This window comes from Trachypithecus francoisi, unplaced genomic scaffold (assembly GCF_009764315.1).
Source record: "Trachypithecus francoisi isolate TF-2019V2 unplaced genomic scaffold, Tfra_2.0 Lachesis_group5, whole genome shotgun sequence".
Lineage (NCBI taxonomy): Eukaryota > Metazoa > Chordata > Mammalia > Primates > Cercopithecidae > Trachypithecus > Trachypithecus francoisi.
Window position 1 is genome coordinate 19,029,917 of NW_022681470.1, and position 18,201 is coordinate 19,048,117.

The 18,201-nt window shown below is 42.1% G+C and overlaps 2 protein-coding genes across 3 annotated transcripts in view; both read left to right on the forward strand.

Moving 5' to 3' along the window:
• The window catches only part of ABCB10 (ATP binding cassette subfamily B member 10), a 44,438-nt gene extending 41,121 nt beyond the window's left edge, over window positions 1–3,317 (forward strand). The window contains exons 12-13 of the mRNA XM_033200507.1: window positions 1,019–1,053; window positions 1,496–3,317. Of these exons, the coding sequence (XP_033056398.1) occupies window positions 1,019–1,053; window positions 1,496–1,727 (267 nt within the window). The 3' untranslated portion in view covers window positions 1,728–3,317. The remainder of the gene's footprint in view (window positions 1–1,018; window positions 1,054–1,495) is intronic.
• Window positions 3,318–12,149: 8,832 nt separating this feature from the next.
• NUP133 (nucleoporin 133) overlaps window positions 12,150–18,201 on the forward strand; it is a 72,700-nt gene continuing 66,648 nt past the window's right edge. For both annotated transcript variants that reach the window (XM_033195600.1, XM_033195601.1), the window contains exons 1-2: window positions 12,150–12,468; window positions 14,982–15,100. In XM_033195600.1, coding sequence (XP_033051491.1) covers window positions 12,287–12,468; window positions 14,982–15,100 — 301 coding nt within the window. In that variant the 5' untranslated portion in view covers window positions 12,150–12,286. The remainder of the gene's footprint in view (window positions 12,469–14,981; window positions 15,101–18,201) is intronic.

An 18,201-nucleotide genomic window follows, 5' to 3' on the forward strand; every position in this document is an offset into this window, starting at 1 on the left:
CAGGCTAGTCTTGAACTCCTGGGCTCAAGCAGTCTTCCCCTCTTAGCCTGCCAGAGTGCTGGGAGTACAGGTGTGAGCCACCATACCCAGCCTTACTCATTTTATTATTTATTTATTTATTTATTTATTTATTTTTTATTTATTTATTTTCTGAGACAGAGTCTCAGTCTGTCACCCAGGCTGGAGTGCAGTGGTATAAGCTTGGCTCACTGCAACCTCCACTTCCCAGATTCAAGTGATTCCCCTGTCTCAGCATCCGAAGTAGCTGGGATTACAGGCACGTGCCACCAGGCCGGCTAATTTTTTTGTATTTTTAGTAGAGATGGGGTTTCGCCATGTTGGCCAGGCTAGTCCCAAACTCCTGACCTCAGGTGATCCACCTGCCTTGGCCTCTCAAAATGCTGGGATTACAGTCGTGAGCCACCAGGCCCAGCCACCTTACTCATTTTAGATTCCCATCTCACTGACCAGCAGGATAAAACTGTGCTATAAACGATAGCTGGTCTAGTGATTACTCTGATGATCATTTAAAATAGTCCCTAATTCTTTCATTTATGTACTTATCCCAGACACTTAATAATTTGTGGGGTTTTTAATAACAGTTTGAGATATAATTCACATACTACATAATTTGCCCATTTAAAAAATATAATTCATTGGTTTTTAGTTTATTCAGTGTTGTGCATCCATCATCTCAATTTTAGAACATTTTCATCACACCCCACCCCCGCCAGGGACTCTCTACTCTTTAGGAGCCATGCAGCTCCCCTTCCTTATTTCCTGCATTGAACCCAGCCCCAGGTATCCACCAATCTGCAGAAGTGCCTGTTGTGGACATTTCATATAAGTGAACTCATACACTGTGTGATCCTTTGTGTCTGGCTTCTTTTACTTAGCATAAGTTTCCAAGGCTCATCCACAATGTAGCATGTGTCAGAATTTTATTCCTTTTTATTGCTGAGAGTTTGTGTTTTTCCAGTAAAATTGTTTTATCTTTTCCTTTTTTTTCCTTCTTCAGAATCCCAAAATTCTTCTCCTAGATGAAGCAACCAGGTGAGGATATCTTAATAACATATGGGATTATGTGTATTAAACCAAATTATTCTTCAACAAAACATTTTAATTCTGTACCTCAAAGTGATACAACTGAAAATGCTTTTTTTCCCCCCTTTACTTTAAAGTGAGGGAGGCTGAATTAATAGTGACAGTTGAAAAGGAGTGGGCAGTCTGAGTCCTAGTTGAGGGTTCTAGGTCCACTTCAGACATGGTTGCCATCAATCCCAATCACTCTGTAAGCCGTAACTGTGCAGAATGCTTTTCTCCTTATATTACAGTATAGTTTTATGGAGATCAGAAAGTCCCAAACAATTGAAATTTTGATCATAGTAAAAATTCATTGCTCAGGAAGGGCTGCAGTGTGTGTATCAGGAAGCACATGAGCCTGTAGTGTAGGTGTCACTGACGTCTTTGCTTTCTCGTGTATGCTCCTGAGCAGTGCGCTAGATGCTGAAAATGAGCACCTTGTTCAAGAAGCTCTAGATCGACTGATGGATGGAAGAACGGTGTTAGTTATTGCTCATCGTCTCTCTACCATTAAGAATGCTAATATGGTTGCTGTTCTTGACCAAGGAAAAATTACTGAATATGGAAAACATGAAGAGCTGCTTTCAAAACCAAATGGGATATACAGAAAACTAATGAACAAGCAAAGTTTTATTTCAGCATAAGGAAACAATTACTGGTAAACAACATGAGAGACTTTAATGCAAAACAGTGTTACAGAAAAAAAAAAAACTCAAGAGACTGTATGAAATATGTAAACCATATATCAAGTTATTTGAAAAATACCTATTTTTTTCAAAGTGTGTAAAATATTGTTTTGAAATGTACCTGTTCTCAAGATCTTTTTATTCAGAGTTTTAAAAATTGTAACTTTTTAAATGTCTATAGCACTGAAGTTATTTTCAGGTTCTATATTTTCTTTTATTGTGGAATATTTTAATTAATACAGCATGGCACCTCATTTTCTTTTGCCTACTGTTAAAGATTAAAGCTATTGTCAAATGACAACTTTAAAAAGGGAATTATACATAAAAAGCCTGATTATTTTAGGCCAGTTTACCAATCACTGTGTAATTCTTCTGGTAGTATTCTACCTACTTTTAAGTCTAATTTTACTAGATAGAGTAATAGAAAATGAAAATTTAACCCTTTATTCTGATAATCTCGTGAAGCAAACCTAACTATTTAACATCAGCTGGAAAGAAGGGAACATTTCTATTGCCTGTCTCCTTTGTCTTCAAAGGTGTGAGAGTTGAGGAATATGTGTTCCTGTGGGAACTATGTTTGAATATGTGCAGTTTTCAACATTGTGGCACATGAAAGCCTGACAAGTTTTTAAAAGGGCAGAAGCTTTATTTTTTGAACAGGAAAATGTATTTTTTAAATTCACATGTTTGTATGAGTACTTTTGGGAAGCAAGGCATGAACTGCTAGGTATTACTAACAATGAATGATTTTTGCATTTAAGTTGTTTGAAGGCTTGTATTTTGAAAGATATCTGTTACAAATTTATATTTTCAAGACAAATTGAATCTTATTTTGGAATACTTTTGGAATTTCATTAATAAGGCTAAAATCTGGGGAATATTTTCAGCCTTAAGAAATTTAAGTTTGGAAGTCCTTGCTATTCAACAGAATAACAAGAAACCTTCAGAATGTATCACTCTCCTGAAAAGAAGATATTAAGAAGCCCTTTTATTTATGGTTATAGTTTTATTTATAGTCTCAAAATTCCTAAAGCAATGCTACAACCATTCAATTTGCCATATTTTGTGTCAGTGCTATTAATTTGCTGTTGCCTCAAGAAAAAGTGCTTTTTCTCCTTTGATGAGGCTAGACCCTAAGAAGTAATTAAGCCAATGGAAATCAAATGGAAGTTTTCCCATGAACTAAGCATTTATTAGTTCCCTGATTAGACTGGAAGAAGAAACTATTTCATGAAAAGCATGGAATATTATATTTTATTCTTCATAATTAATAAAATTGATATGAATGTAGTGTTCTTTGAATTAGTAAACAGTACAGCTGTGACAATCATTTTTAACAAGCTCTACTTGTATTCTTTATAAAGTGTGATTTTCAGAAAGCAAACAAAACACAATTACAAGGTTGAATCTGAGGAAAATAATCCTTGTGCCATAGAAGTATTTACAAAATTGCATTTCATTGTTATGTTTTATTTTCTGATACATGATGTTCAATTATCTCTTTAGGTAATATTTTATATCATAGATTAAAATTTATAGTGAACTTTATCTGTGTCTGTCACTTTTTTTTTTTTTAATGACCCCGGAACCAAAGATGCAGTCTGTCATTTCTTATAAAACTTCTCACTACATTGTTTCTTACTAGAATTTGGCTGCGGAGATTCAGGAATAAAGAAAAGACTAACATTACACATATAGAAAAACATGTTGTAATTAAAAGTTCCATTCATTCCTCCGTATCAAGTTTGTTAATGTCATCACCTGTTTCCTACTTACAAATGTTCTGTTGAGTTGTTTCAGTGCAGTAAATAAGTATCTCCTACCCACATCAGGGACAAGGCACTGTGCTGTGAAGTTGATGACAGATGAGGAAGGCACAGTTTCTGCCCTCAAGGAACTTCTAGTTTGGAAGGAGCGGTAAGGCAGGGGAAAATTAATAACAAGAATGCAGCTAGGCACCATAAAGAGGTGTAGTTGTAACACTGTTCTGGTATCACTTTTTTGTCTCCAGAGTGTTTGTATGTTACATTTGATACTTTGACAAGCCTGTAATTTAGACAAATATTTATCTTCCCCATTTCACAGAGGAGGAAATAAGCATAGGCAAGGTGTGAATTAATTCAGCATTAAAGACATACAGTTTCAGGCAAGAAGTGGTGAAACAAGATATTAGTGAGATAGGCAGAGGCCAGCTCAAAGCTATGCTGAAAATACTACCTTTTGTCTTAGTCCATGGAGCCTTTGAAGGGATATGTATCTTCATGTAAACAATTTAGAAAATAAGCAAAAAAGAAAATTTACCTGAAATCCTCCATGTGAAGATAAAATTTCACATTGTTGACTGGGTGTGGTGGCTCATGCCTGTAATCTCAGCACTTTGGGAGGCTGAGGCGGGTGGATTGTGAGGCCAGGAGTTCGAGACCAGCCTGGCCAACATGATGAAACCCCGTCTCTACTAAAGATACAAAAAATTAGCTGGGCGTGGTGGCAGGCACCTGTAATCCCAGCTACTTGGGAGGCTGAGGCAGAATTGCTTGAACCCAGGAGGCAGAAGTTGCAGTGAGCCGAGATCGCACCACTGCAGTCCAGCCTGGGTGATAGAGTGAGACTCCATCTCAAAAAAAAGAAAATGTTCACATTGTTGAGCTCAGCGTTTTGTTATATACCCTCCCAGGCTTGTCTCTATGTGCAAGGTCTCCCCTGACCCTGGGCCTGACAGGTTCTCAAAGAATAATCGCAAGTTAAACCATTGTAGGTCAAACCCTTGTTAAGTGCACTCTTATAAAAGTAGGGCTCCATTTTGGGAATTCATCTTTTTTTTTTTTTTTTTCTTGAGACAGTCTCACTCTTACCCAGGCTGGAGTGCAGTGGCGTGATCTTGGCCACTTTAACCTCCGCCTCCTGGATTCGAGCGATTCTCTTGCCTCAGCCTCCCGAGTAGCTGGGCCTACAGGCGTGCCCCACCATGCCAGGCTGCTTTTTGTATTTTTAGTTGAGACAGGGTTTCACCATATTGGCCAGGCTCATCTCGAACTCCTGAACTCAAGCGATCCGCCTGCCTTAGCCTCCCAAAGTGCTGGGATTACAGGCGTGAGCCACCGCTCCCGGCCTGGTTTTAGTTTATTTTTGATAAGCTTTGGCAGTTTTATAAAATAAGATGAATTCCCGGCCAGGCGTGGTGGCTCACGCCTGTAATCCCAGCTACTCAGGAGGCTGAGGTAGGAGAATCGCTTGAACCTGGAAGGCAGAGGTTTTAATGAGCCGAGATTGCACCACTGCACTCCAGCCTGGGAGACAGAGTGAAACCTTGTCTCAAAAGTAAATAAATAAATAAGCGAAAACCAGTACAAATGTTATAAAACAAATATAGATGAAATAATTATGTGAAAACTGCATTGTAAATGTTCCTTTGGAGTGTATTTCTGAGGCATCATGGGGTTTTCCTGGTCATCTCTGTCCACTGAATTCATTCAATAAACATTTACTGAGCATCTTCGATTTTGCTAGGTCCTGTGCTAGGTGCTGACTGTGCCTCCCTCACAAAGCTAGTGCAAGGGTTGGCAAACAGCTGTTTTTGTATAGCCTGCAGGCTAAAGGTAGTTTTTACAGTTTTAAATTGTTGGAAAAAATCAAGAGAAGAATATCTCATGACACATTAAAAATACATGAAATTTGGCCAGGCTCACGCTTGTAATCCCAGCACTTTGGGAGGCCAAGGCGGGCAGTCACGAGGTCGGGAGATCAAGACCATCCTGGCTAACGTGGTGAAACCCCATCTCTACTAAAAAAAAAAAAAAAATTAGCTGGGCATCGTGGCCAGCACCCGTATTCCCAACTACTCCAGAGGCTGAGGCAGGAGAATGGCGTGAACCCGGGAGGCGGAGCTCGCAGTGAGCCGAGATCACACCACTGCACTTCAGCCTGGGCAACAGAGTGAGACTCTGTCTCAAAAAAAAAAAAATCATGAAATTCAAATTTTTAGCTTACTCCTTCTCGTACGAATTGTCTACGGCTGCTTTCACACTACAGCCACAAGGGGGAGGAGTTGTGACAGAGAATACATGGCGTACAAGCTGAGGTGCCTGACAGAAAACCTCACTGATGCCAGAGATAGTGAAAAAATTCTGCACTACTTGAAGGACTTCTAAACCACACTGAAATTTAGAGCCATCTCAAAAAGTTCCATTGACAGGATTAGATGAGTGCCCGGAAAATGACTGGGTGTGGGTAATTTCCATATGTGTTCTTCATTGTTCCTGTGCCTCTCCATTTTAACACACTAATTACCATGCTGTGAGAATGGGAGTCTAGTAATTCCACCACATCGGCAGGGAATCATTCTGGCTGCTTTCCTATTGTCGACTGCAGTTGTTAGTCCTACATAAATTAAAGTTTGATCTTAACTGCAAAGGTGATATTTTGGGAAGGACGTACAGAGGAGAGGCACATCTCCAAGTGGAACCACAAGTTGGCTGGGCGCCTCACACATACACACATGTCTACACTGGGGAGGTATTTTTCTATTTATTTTAATAAAATTTAAATGCGCTTATATTGCATGTAGGGGAAAAGAAATACCTTTTCTTCCCATCTTAGGTTCATGGCTAAGGCCCTTATAACAAAAACCAGATTCACAAGAGAAAAGCATGCAAACTTATTTAAAAGTTTAACGTGACATAGGAGCCTTTGGAAATGAAGACCCAAATAAACAGGGAAACTTGTGCATTTTTATGCTTAGGTTTGATGAGTGGACAACTTGCGGAAAGGTATGACTGGACAAAGGTCTGATCTAATGTAATAACTGGGGGAACTTGGTAAAGCCTGTTTGTTCAGACTCTTCTCTGTGGCGCTGTGTCTTCAGAGATAAGGAAGGGTGTTTCTCTCCTCCAGGTATGGGGAAGGCATCTCTCAAATGAAGGTCTTATGACCTGCTTTAGGGGAGAAGGGTGGAAGAAGGTCAGAGAATGATCTTCCTACTTCTACTGTGTTCTCAAATGCCAAGGTGCCACATTTTGGGGTGGTAGGTCCTAAACCCTGTCACTGCACACACTTTTTTATTCTATATATTTAAGGTGCACATGATGTTGATATGTGTATGCATAGTAAACTATAGTCAAGCAAATTATCCTATCCATTATCGTCCATAGTTGCTTTTTGGGGGGTTTTTTGAGGAAAGAGTCTATAAAATCTCCTCTCAGCAAATTTTTAGGATATAATACAATGTTGTTAACTATAATCCTTATGCTGTACATTAGATCTCTAGACTTATGCATCTTACGTAACTGCAACTTTGACCTAATTCTCTGCACATACTATTTTTAACCAAACTGCTTTTTAGAAAATTTGCACGAATATTTTCCTACATCGTTAAGTGTTCATTACTCACATCCATATGTATTCTTTTAAATACAGCTTTTCATAATGCTTTCTTTTTTCAGACTCAGGACCTTAGTATTTTTTTTTTTCAGTTTTCCATAATGTGGATGCACTATAAATCTATAGTTGGCCATTTATGTTACTTTCTACTTCCTTCACTATTATAAACAATATTGTCTTTGTTATTTGATTTTTTTCACATAAATTTCTAAGGTGAAATTGCCAAGTAATTATAAGGCTTTTTGATAGAAATTGTCCTCTTAAAAGATTGTACTTTTACAGTCCCACCAGATAGATATGTAAGCAGTGCTTGTTTCCCCACAGCCTTTTCAATATGAACTGCTACCATTTTTTTTTTCTACTCTGTTGCCCAGGCTGGAGTGCAGTGGCCGATCTTGGCTCACTGCAATCTCTGCCTCCCGGGTTCAAGCGATTCTCCTGCCTCAGCCTCCTGAGTAGCTGGGATTACAGTTGTGCACCCACGATGCCCAGCTAATTTTTGTATTTTTTTTCTTTTTTTTTTGGAGATGGAGTCTCGCTGTGTCGCCCAGTGGCGCAATCTCAGCTCACTGCAGCCTCTGCCTCCTGGATTCAAGCAATTTTCTGCCTCACCCTCCCGAGTGGTTGGGACTACAGGTGTGCGCCACCACACTCAGCTCATTTTTGTATTTTTAATAGAGACGGGATTTCACCATATTGGCCAGGCTGGTCTCAAACTCCTGACCTCGTGATCCACCCGCCTTGGCCTCCCAAAGTGCTGGGATTACAGGCGTGAGATACACACCCGGCCACTGTTACCATCTTAAAAAAACATCTTTGGGAGGGTAGCGGGAGGAAGAGCATCAGAAAAATAGCTAATGCACGTGGGGCTTAATACCTCGGTGATGGATTTGATAGGTGCAGCAAACCACCATGGCACATATTTTATTTTATTATTATTATTTTTTGAGAGGAAGTCTTGCCCTGTCACCCAGGCTGGAGTGCAATGGCGCGATCCTGGCTCACTGCAACCTCCGCCTCCCAGGTTCAAGCAATTCTCCTGCCTCAGCTTCGTGAATAGTTGGGATTAAACGCGTGCACCACCCCACGCCTGGCTAATTTCTGTATTTTTAGTAGAGACGGGGGGTTCACCATGTTGGTCAGGCTGGTCTCGAACTCCTGACCTTGTGATCTGTCTGCTTCGGTCTCCCAAAGTGCTGGGATTACGTGTGTTAGCCACTGCGGCCAGCCTATTTACTTTTTGAGACACAGTCTCGCTCTGTCGCTCAGGTGGGAGTACAGCAGCACAATATCAGCTCACTGCAACCTCCACCTCCAAGGTTCAAGTGATTCTCCTGCCTCAGCCTCCCAAGTAGCTGGGACTACAGATGCGCACCACCACGCCTGGCTAATTTTTTTTTTTTTGAGACGGAGTCTTGCTCTGTCACCCAGGCTGGAGTGCAGTGGCCAGATCTCAGCTCACTGCAAGCTCTGCCTCCCGGGTTTATGCCATTCTCCTGCCTCAGCCTCCTGAGTAGCTGGGACTACAGGCGCCCGCCACCTCGCCCGGCTAGTTTTTTGTATTTTTTAGTAGAGACGGGGTTTCACCGTGTTAGCCAGGATGGTCTCGATCTCCTGACCTTGTGATCCGCCCGTTTCAGCCTCCCAAAGTGCTGGTATTAGAGGCTTGAGCCACCGCGCCCGGCCTAATTTTTGTATTTTAGTAGAGACGGGATTTCACCAGGTTGGCCAGGCTGGTCTGGAACTCCTGACCTCAGGTGATCTGCCCGCATTGGCCTCCCAAAGTGCTGGGATTACAGGTGTGAGCCACCGCCCCCAGCCTCTAACATTCCTTTATTAAATTCTTTTAACTACCTAGCTTGAGGGTACCATCTGTTTTCTCTAGGATTTTTTTCTTTTCTTTTTTTTTTTTTTTGAGACAGAGTTTTGCTCTGTTGCCCAGGTTGGAGTGCAGTGGTGCCATCACGGCTCACTGCAACCTCCACCTTCCTGGCTTAAGCAATTCCCCAGCCTCAGCCTCCCAAGTAGCTAGGATTACAGGTGCACATCACCATGCCCAGCTAATTTTTTTGTATTTTTAGTAGAGACGGGATTTCATCATGTTGGCCAGACTGGTCTTAAACTCCTGACCCTCAGGCAATCCACCTGCCTGGGCCTCCCAAAGTGCTGGAATTACAGGCGTGAGCCACCACGCCCGGCGTTCTCTAGGATCTTATTTGACAGAGCCTAAAGGCCCTTCATAGTCTCTCCTTATTTCTCCAATTTCCTTTACTTTTAGTCTTTCAGATTGATTTGTTTGTTTAAAGTCCCTGGTTCTAATCCCAGCTACTCAGGAGGCTGAGGCTGGAGGATCACTTAAGGCCACAGGAGTTTGAGACCAGCCTGGGAACTATAGCAAGATCCCATTTTTTAAATTGTATTTTTTAAGAATTTAAAATAAAATTTCTTGGGAAGACAGGATCTCGCTGTGTTGCCCCGGGGCTGGTCTTGAACTACTGGCCTCAAGCCATCCTCCCACACCTTAGCCTTGCAAGGTTCTGGGATTACAGATGTGAGCCACTGTGCCTGGCCGTGAGACCCCATTTCTAAAAATGTACATATAAATAAAAAATAGGCAGGTGTGGTGGTACATGCCCATGGTCCCAACTCTGAGGCTGAGGCAGGAGGATCACTGACGCCCAGAAGGTCAAGGATGTGGTGAGCTTTGATCACGCCACTGCACTCCAGCCTGGGCAACAGAGTAAGACCCAATCGCTAGAAAAATAATAAAGTAAAATAAAAATAAATCAATTCCCTAGAATGCACCAAGTCCTTTGCTGCTTCAGGACCTTTGGCCAAGGATCCTCTGCCTGAAGTATTCTTCCTCGTATGCTCTTATGCTTCATGTCTCAGGTGAAATGTCCTTTTCTCCCAGAGGCCTTTATAGACCTCCATCCAAAAATAGGTAGCCCCAGTGATTCTCTCTCATACACTTTGCTCTTTTATTTCATTGTACGCATCTCAGCTTGTAGCTGGATATTTGTGTTCATTTTTTCAGTGTCTGTCTTTCTCATTGGTCTGTAATCTCCATGAGGGTGGGACCCGTTGGGCTTTGTTTAGTTATAAACCTTAGCACTTACCACATAGCCTGACAAATAGTAGGTACTCACCAAATCCATAACAAATGGATGACTTTTAGTGCTGTCTGCTCACTATCCTTCAAGTCATACATTTGGACTCCAGGAAAGTTCTTGCTCAAAGGTGCCAGCAAGTCATTCTAACTCCTGCAAACAACAGCTTTTACAATAGGATGGTGGGGAAACCACTAACCAGTCCAACAAGGCACAAGAATAAAATTGATCCCACCAATCCTCTCAGACACAACTACTAATAATACTCTTTATTGCCTATTTCACACCCCTCCTTGTAAGAATGAAACAGGAGGGAAATGCACTGGGCTCTCAGAGCCCTAAGACTCAACAAGCTGCCAAGTTGGATTAGACACCCAGGTTGGAGAAGGAGTAAAGCAGCTAGCCTATGGAACCTTGGCAAGGTAACTGCTCAGATGCCACTGACATGCATAGATCGATGACTGGCTTCCCAGGGGAATGTCAACAACTGACACCCACACTGTGGTCTCCCACATGTGGATACATCAATGTTTACTTAACCATTCCCTTATTTCAACATGTGTTGAATGAAAGTCTACTATATGTCTGTTACTGTGTGCCACAAAGGTAACAAAGTCACTGCTCCTGCTGCTTTTAAAAGACATTTAAAAGGAGGTACTTGAGAGACAGTTATGAAAACAAACTATTATGCAGGATAAAAATACAGTCCACACAAAGGAGCGGAGAAGACAAAAAGGATAAGGGCTATCTAATCCTGTGGAAGGTTTCAATGAGAAGGCAGCACAGAACTGACTTGATGCGTAAGGTAGGCGCCTTCTGGACCAACAAGGCACGGAGTGCATTCCAGGTGAAAGAAACACGTACATGCTCATTGGAAGGGGATTTGGGTTTTTAAGTTCTTGGAATGTGGAGTACAAGTGGGAAGTGGTGGAAGTACAACACGGACAGAAAAGCCAACCTGACTTAGATCACATAGGACCTTGCAAAGGAGCTTAGCAAATAACTACTGGCAATGGTCAGCCACTGAAGCATTTACAGGCCCAAGAGCAGCATTAGGTTTGCCTTAATTCATTGGGTTGGCAGCGAGAAGATAGAGTGGAGTCAGACCAGACACAGATAAGGAACCATCTCCCCGTCTCTCGTCTCTCCCACTCCCTCCCGCTGGCAGTAAAGAGGCTACGCAGTGGTTGAAGAACAGTACCAGAACCAGAGCAGAGGCGGTGCAAATGTGTGATCTAACACAGATACGCAGGAGCTACAACGTACATCAGGATCTTAGGGTGGAGGTAAGTGTGAGGGATGACTGAAGATAGAGCTCCTCTCTTTGCCTTGGACAACTGGCCAGTCTTACCAAGCTGGAACAGAGATGGTGGCAGGAGAGGGGTCCTAAAGGAAAACATGAATGCGCTTTTCATAAGCGGATTGTGAGGAGGCCGCAGGACTTACAGGTGAATGTGTCCCCTAGGGAGCTGATTTGATAGGGGTCTGGGGGTTTTGAGCTGGATCCAGGTTAGAGACACGGATTTATGGCGTCACTAGCGTGGATGAAACTGTGCAAAGTTGAATGGGAAAATGGCAAACCTAGAAAACAGCAAATATCAGTGCGATACCAGTGTCAGCTTTACGGCTTTTCTCCGTCCTCAGCTTGGACTGAGGAACATCTTTCATTTCACAAGAGGCTCAGGTGTGAAAAGAGGCTGCGTTCAAGCTGCTGGAGGGCCAGTTCCAACTAGGCGCAGTCAAGAAGGAGGCCTGGCTTTGCGACTTCATGTCCCTGGAAGCTCTGCACTCCAACGGTTCTGGATCTGGGGCCACCAGCCGCCTTCCCGTCCTCCCCCGCGGGCTGGGCGTTGCCCTTAACGTCACGATCACGCCCCCGCCAGCGCTCCGACCGCAACCCGCGAGAGCCACTGCGTTTGACGTCATCATCGCGCGCCATCCCTCCCCTTAGGCGTTTAATCTCCGCGCGCAGGCCGCCCTGAAGCCCGACGGCCGGATCCCTGGTTGTCTTAGTTGCTGCTCCTTCGAATCATGTTCCCAGCCGCCCCTTCTCCGCGGACCCCGGGTCCCGGGTCCCGAAGGGGGCCCCTGGCCGGACTCGGGCCCGGCTCCACGCCTCGGACGGCCAGCAGGAAGGGTCTGCCCCTGGGGTCTGCAGTCAGCTCCCCAGTGCTCTTCTCACCGGTGGGCCGGCGTAGCTCGCTAAGCTCGCGGTAAGTGATCTCCTTGGTTGGGTCTGGCAACCAGCGGACTCACCGGCCGCAGTGGGCCGGATCGGTTAGTGTCTTCAGACGCCTTCGGAACTGGGGGCGGCGGAAGAGAATGCCAGAGTATTGGAAAATAGACGTTTTCCACTCTTGCAAGTCATACCTGCTTCACTTTTTGAGTTGATTCCCCACTTTGCATTTTTCATGAATACCTTTGTGCAGAAGTGAAGTACAAACCGGATTCGCATCCGTGGTTACCCACTTCCCACCTACTACCGCTGTGATCTGGCGTAAGTCACTCGTGATTTTCTTCATCTGTGAAATGGCGATAATATATGTCACCTGAGCCAGAGGAGTTAGTATGAATTGCCACGGTGCAGATGTAAGGTGATGGTGATAATGAGGACCTGCAACCCTGAAAGATCATTGTTTAATGCCTAACGTACCAACTGACATTAATATCTGATGATTGGTAATTAAAGGGTTTCTAGCTACGGAATTTAACTTTCTAGGTAAATTATAGGGAAAAGGCTTTACGTAAGTAAGATAAGAGTACTGTGGTAATGTAGTTACTAAAACTGGTTTGGAACACCAGTAAAATCACACACATCCTTCCCCCCGCCCCCCAACACACACCATGTTCATAATTAACCTAAAACTTTAGAAGATAACGTGTTTCTGCATAGTTTTCTCTGAATTCATCTATAATAAATGAATTTTTCGCTGCAGGAAAACACTGAGTATTGTGTCTTGAAATTATGGTTAAAATTTATCTGTAAAATTTTGCAGTACTTTAAAGGAGAAGTGGTTTTTAAAGAATACACTGTATCTTTGACTTTTTTTGGCATATTTTGAAAAGTACTTTACAAAGTGCTGATCTTGGCATTGTTTTCTATTCCTTTTACGAAAAGTTGGAGAATAAAAGCGTACTTTATTTATTATGTGTGTTGTTTTGTTTAAATCTCTTTTTTCTGGTGATCATTTGAAGAAAAACCTTTGTTATCCTCTGTCAGGAAACGAAGCCCTCAGCCATTCTGTATGTGCATCTCCTCATTTAATTCTCATAAGACACAGAATAACTTATTCTGGTGGCTTTACAGTATTCTAAATGTTAAGAAGAGGGTGAGCAGGAAATAAAGTTTTTACTCTGATATCTGCTGTTGAAGACCATGTAACAGCTGATGCTCATAACCTGTTTGATTTCTTGCTTGGTTGTACAGATCTGATAGATTTTTTTTTTTTTTTTTTTTTAAGAGACAGGGTCTCACTCTCTGTCGCCCAGGCTACAAGCTGGTGCCACAATGCCTGGCTAATTAAAAAAAATTTTTTTGTAGGCCGGGCGCGGTGGCTCAAGCCTGTAATCCCAGCACTTGGGGAGGCCGAGACGGGCGGATCACAGGTCAGGAGATCGAGACCATCCTGGCTAACACGGTGAAACCCCGTCTCTACTAAAAATACAAAAAAAAACTAGCTGGGCGAGGTGGCGGGCGCCTGTAGTCCCAGCTACTCGGGAGGCTGAGGCAGGAGAATGGCGTAAACCCGGGACGCGGAGCTTGCAGTGAGCCGAGATCCGGCCACTGCACTCCAGCCTGGGCGAGAGAGCAAGACTCCGTCTCAAAAAAAAAAAAAAAAAAAAAAAAAAATTTTTTTGTAGAGACAAGGTCTTGCCATGTTGCCCAGGCTGGTCTTGAACTCTTGGTCTCAAGCAGTCTTCCCACTTCAGCCACCCAAAGTGCTGAGATTATAGGCATGAGCCACTGCCCTGGCCATATCTGGTAGATTCTTAAAACCCTAAAGCCAAATGAGAGCTTAAATCTCATCTAAGCCAATATTTGTAAAATATATTTGACCACAACATATGGTAAAAGCTGATGTTTTATATTGTCTTTCAAAAATATTGATTGAGGCCAGGCGCGGTGGCTCAAGCCTGTAATCCCAGCACTTTGGGAGGCCGAGACGGGCGGATCACCAGGTCAGGAGATCAAGACCATCCTGGCTAATACGGTGAAACCCCGTCTCTACTAAAAATATACAAAAAACTAGCCGGGCGTGGTGGCGGGCGCCTGTAGTCCCAGCTACTCGGGAGGCTGAGGCAGGAGAATGGCGGGAACCCGGGAGGCGGAGCTTACAGTGAGCTGAGATCCGGCCACTGCACTCCAGCCTGGGCGACAGAGCGAGACTCCGTCTCAAAAAAAAAAAACTATTGATTGAGATCTGCAAAACGACCCACTTTTTGAAAAAAACACTGGTCTAGTTAAGCCTTATTTCACAGCTAAAGAGGCAGAATTATAAGGAGTTTAGGTGAATACAGGCATGCATTTTATTACTAGAGCATATGGAATTGAAGCCAAGTTTTCCTAAATCCTTTTTTTACATGAAAAATATTACATTTAATTACATGATAAATATGAGCCAGTGTTAATTTTTTTAAAGAACTTATTGTGAAAATACATACATAAATAATTAGGATAATGGAAAATTTTAAGTTATAAGTAAGGTAATTAGACTTTTTTCTTTAGAGGAACACCAACACGAATGTTCCCACACCACTCCATAACTGAGTCTGTGAACTATGATGTGAAAACGTTTGGATCTTCTCTTCCTGTTAAAGTCATGGAAGCCCTAACATTGGCTGAAGGTAGGTGTCATCTTTCCATTTACCTATATTAGCAATTTAGGATGGAGCCTAGATGCGGCATAGAGGTTAAATTTATGTTTTCTCATGTATACCTTTACGTAAATGGAGAGAGATGGGTAGCCTTTTTTTTTTTTTTTTTGAGACAGCGTCTGACTCTGTCACCCAGGCTGGAGTCGTGGCACGATCTCAGCTCACTGCAACCACCACCTCCCAGGTTCAAGCGAGTTTCCTGCCTCAGCCTCCCAAGTGGCTGGAATTATAGGTGTGAGCCACCATGCCAGGCTAATTTTTTGTATTTTTAGTAGAGACAGGGTTTCACCATGTTGACCAGGCTGGTCTCGAGCTCCTGACCTCCGGTGATCTGCCCACCTTGGCCTCCCAAAGTGCTGGGATTACAGGCGTGAGCCACCGCACCCAGCGACCTGTCTAGTTTTTTATTTTATTTTACTTTTTTTTTTTGAGACAGAGTCTCGCTCTGTTGCCCAGGCTGGAGTGCAGTGGCGTGATCTCGGCTCACTGCAAGCTTCTCCTCCTGGGTTCACACCATTCTCCTGCCTCAGCCTCCCGAGTAGTTGGGACTACAGGCGCCTGCCACCATGCCTGACTAATATTTTGTATTTTTAGTAGAGACTGGGTTTCACTGTGTTAGGATGATCTTGATCTCCTGACCTCGTGATCCACTTGCCTCAGCCTTCCAAAGTGCTGGGATTACAGGCGTGAGCCACCGTGCCCAGCCCTAGTTTTTTACTGTAATTGAGATATATAATAAATTTGAGAAGGAGAGTGAGTTCATTTGAACACAATCAAATTAAGTCTAATGGTTTTAGGTATTGTACAGTAGTCCCCCATTATCTTTGAGGGATATCTTCCAAGATTCCCCAGTGGATGCTTGAAACCTTGTATAGTACCAAACCCAAAATATACTCTTTTTTTTAATACATACACACCTATGATAAAGTTTAGTTTATAAATTAGGCACAGTAAGAGATGAACAGCAATAACAAATAATAAAGTGGAACAATTATAACAATATACCAGCACTACTCTTGTATTTTGGGGTCATTAAATAAGAATACAAGCATTGCATTACTGCAACAGTTGATCTGGTAACTGAAACAGCTACTAAGTGGCAAACAGCTGGATAGTCTCAGGGGTGTCCAATCTTTTGGCTTCCCTGGGCCACACATAAAATACACTTAGCCTAACAATAGCTGATGAGCTAAAAATAAATAAATAAATAAATCTGTGTGTAAATCTCATAATGTTTTAAAAAGTTTACAAACTTGGGCCGCATTCAAAGCTGTCCTGGGCCACACATGTCCCTGTGCTGTGGGTTGGACAAGCTTGGTGTATACAGTATGGAAATGCTGCACAAAGGGTTGGTTCACAACCTTTAGACAGGGCAGTATGAGATTTTTATCACTTTACCCAGAACAACATGCAATTTACAACTTAGGAATTGTTCATTTGAATTTTCCATTTAATATTTTCAGACTACAATTGACCACAGGTATTTGAAACTGCAGATAAAAGGGGAAAATACTGAATATGCAAAATTCAGTCCTGTTTGAAGAGTTGATCAGGTTTATGAAGCTTACCATTAAAAAAACCCCAAAACTGGCAAGTTATGTTATTGGGTTTCATAATACAGTAAAATCAAGTCCTACCTCTATTTCTGGATCCTATGTAGTATCCCAGAGGCTGTGTGCACAAATTTATGATGTTACCATTGTGGTGGTGTACCTTTAGAACAGTCTGTTGGCAGAGAATTAGTGTGGAATTTTGACAGATACAATCAACACAAGCTTAGAAAGGCAACTTTAAAGATGAGCAGTTGGATGACACTGGAAGAGCAAAGTTCAGAGCATCCTTAGTATCTGCTGAAGTCATTTTTATTAAGGATTGAATTCTAGATCTTTGTGATTTTTCTGGAACAGCGTTTTTTAAATTGTAGGAGTGACCAAAATTTAGCAGTTCTTGACCAGCATTTAAAAAAAGAAGAAATAGAATGCATCTCGTATAATGTTTAGTAAATTTTCTTTGTTTTACTTAAATTGTATATGGGTGTATCATGAAGTAAAATATTATACTGTGAATAACTCTGTATTTACTGTATATATTACTGTTAACAGTAAAAAAAAAGCTGAAAATACTCTGTTTTAGAAGAAGGAATATATCTCATCAACTGGAACTTGCACATCTTGCCTATAGGTCCTTGGGAGCTTTAGGGATAGTTGTTTTCAGACAACTAAACTACCAACCTCTGTATACATTGTTCTGTTTTAAATAAATAAATAAATATACATATTGCGTGTATATATATGTATATTTTTCTCCTCTAAAAATTTCAGTTTAAATTACATTGAAACCTTTTAACGTACTCCTGGTATTTTAACAGACTAGATTAAATAACACAGCCCCACATCTAGAAATTCAGAGAGTCCCTAGGAGTCAGGATATATAAAACAAAGAGATGCGTCAACTTGAAGAACTCTTCCGCACTTAGAAACCTGCCAACTACTGTTAAGTCAGCCCTTAAGGGCACACCAGTCGAAGATCTGGAGTGATTGTAGTGCTTTCAAGAAAAAGGAAATTACTGAGCAGATAGTTCAGTTGAGCAAAAAGTCCTCACTTAGCCTGGGCTTGGTTTGATATTTTCACTTGTACATTATGCCTTTTACTTCACCCTTCTACCTTTCTTTAAAGAGCAAAGTTCGACTTAATAAAATTTCCAGGGCTGTTAACACGTTTGTGGAGGTTTACCACCAATACTAAGACGTATGCTAATTTAGTTTTGTCACTTAATAGAGAATGTAACTCTTTGTATCCATGTAATAAATAGTTTATCATTTCTTTAAGGAGCTCTTATTTGAAAATTATGTGCGTTTGAAGGAACATTATTTTCCTTGAAATGTTTTATGTAGTTAAGGAGGAGTTTATTATTTTTGTTACTTTATCGATATAAATGTTGCTAAATATTTCTTTTTTGTTTGTTTGTTTGTTTTGACATAGAGTCTCGCTCTGTCTCCCAGGCTGGAGTGCAGTGGCGCGATCCCGGCTCATTGCAACCTCTGCCTCCCAGGTTCAAACCATTCTCCTGC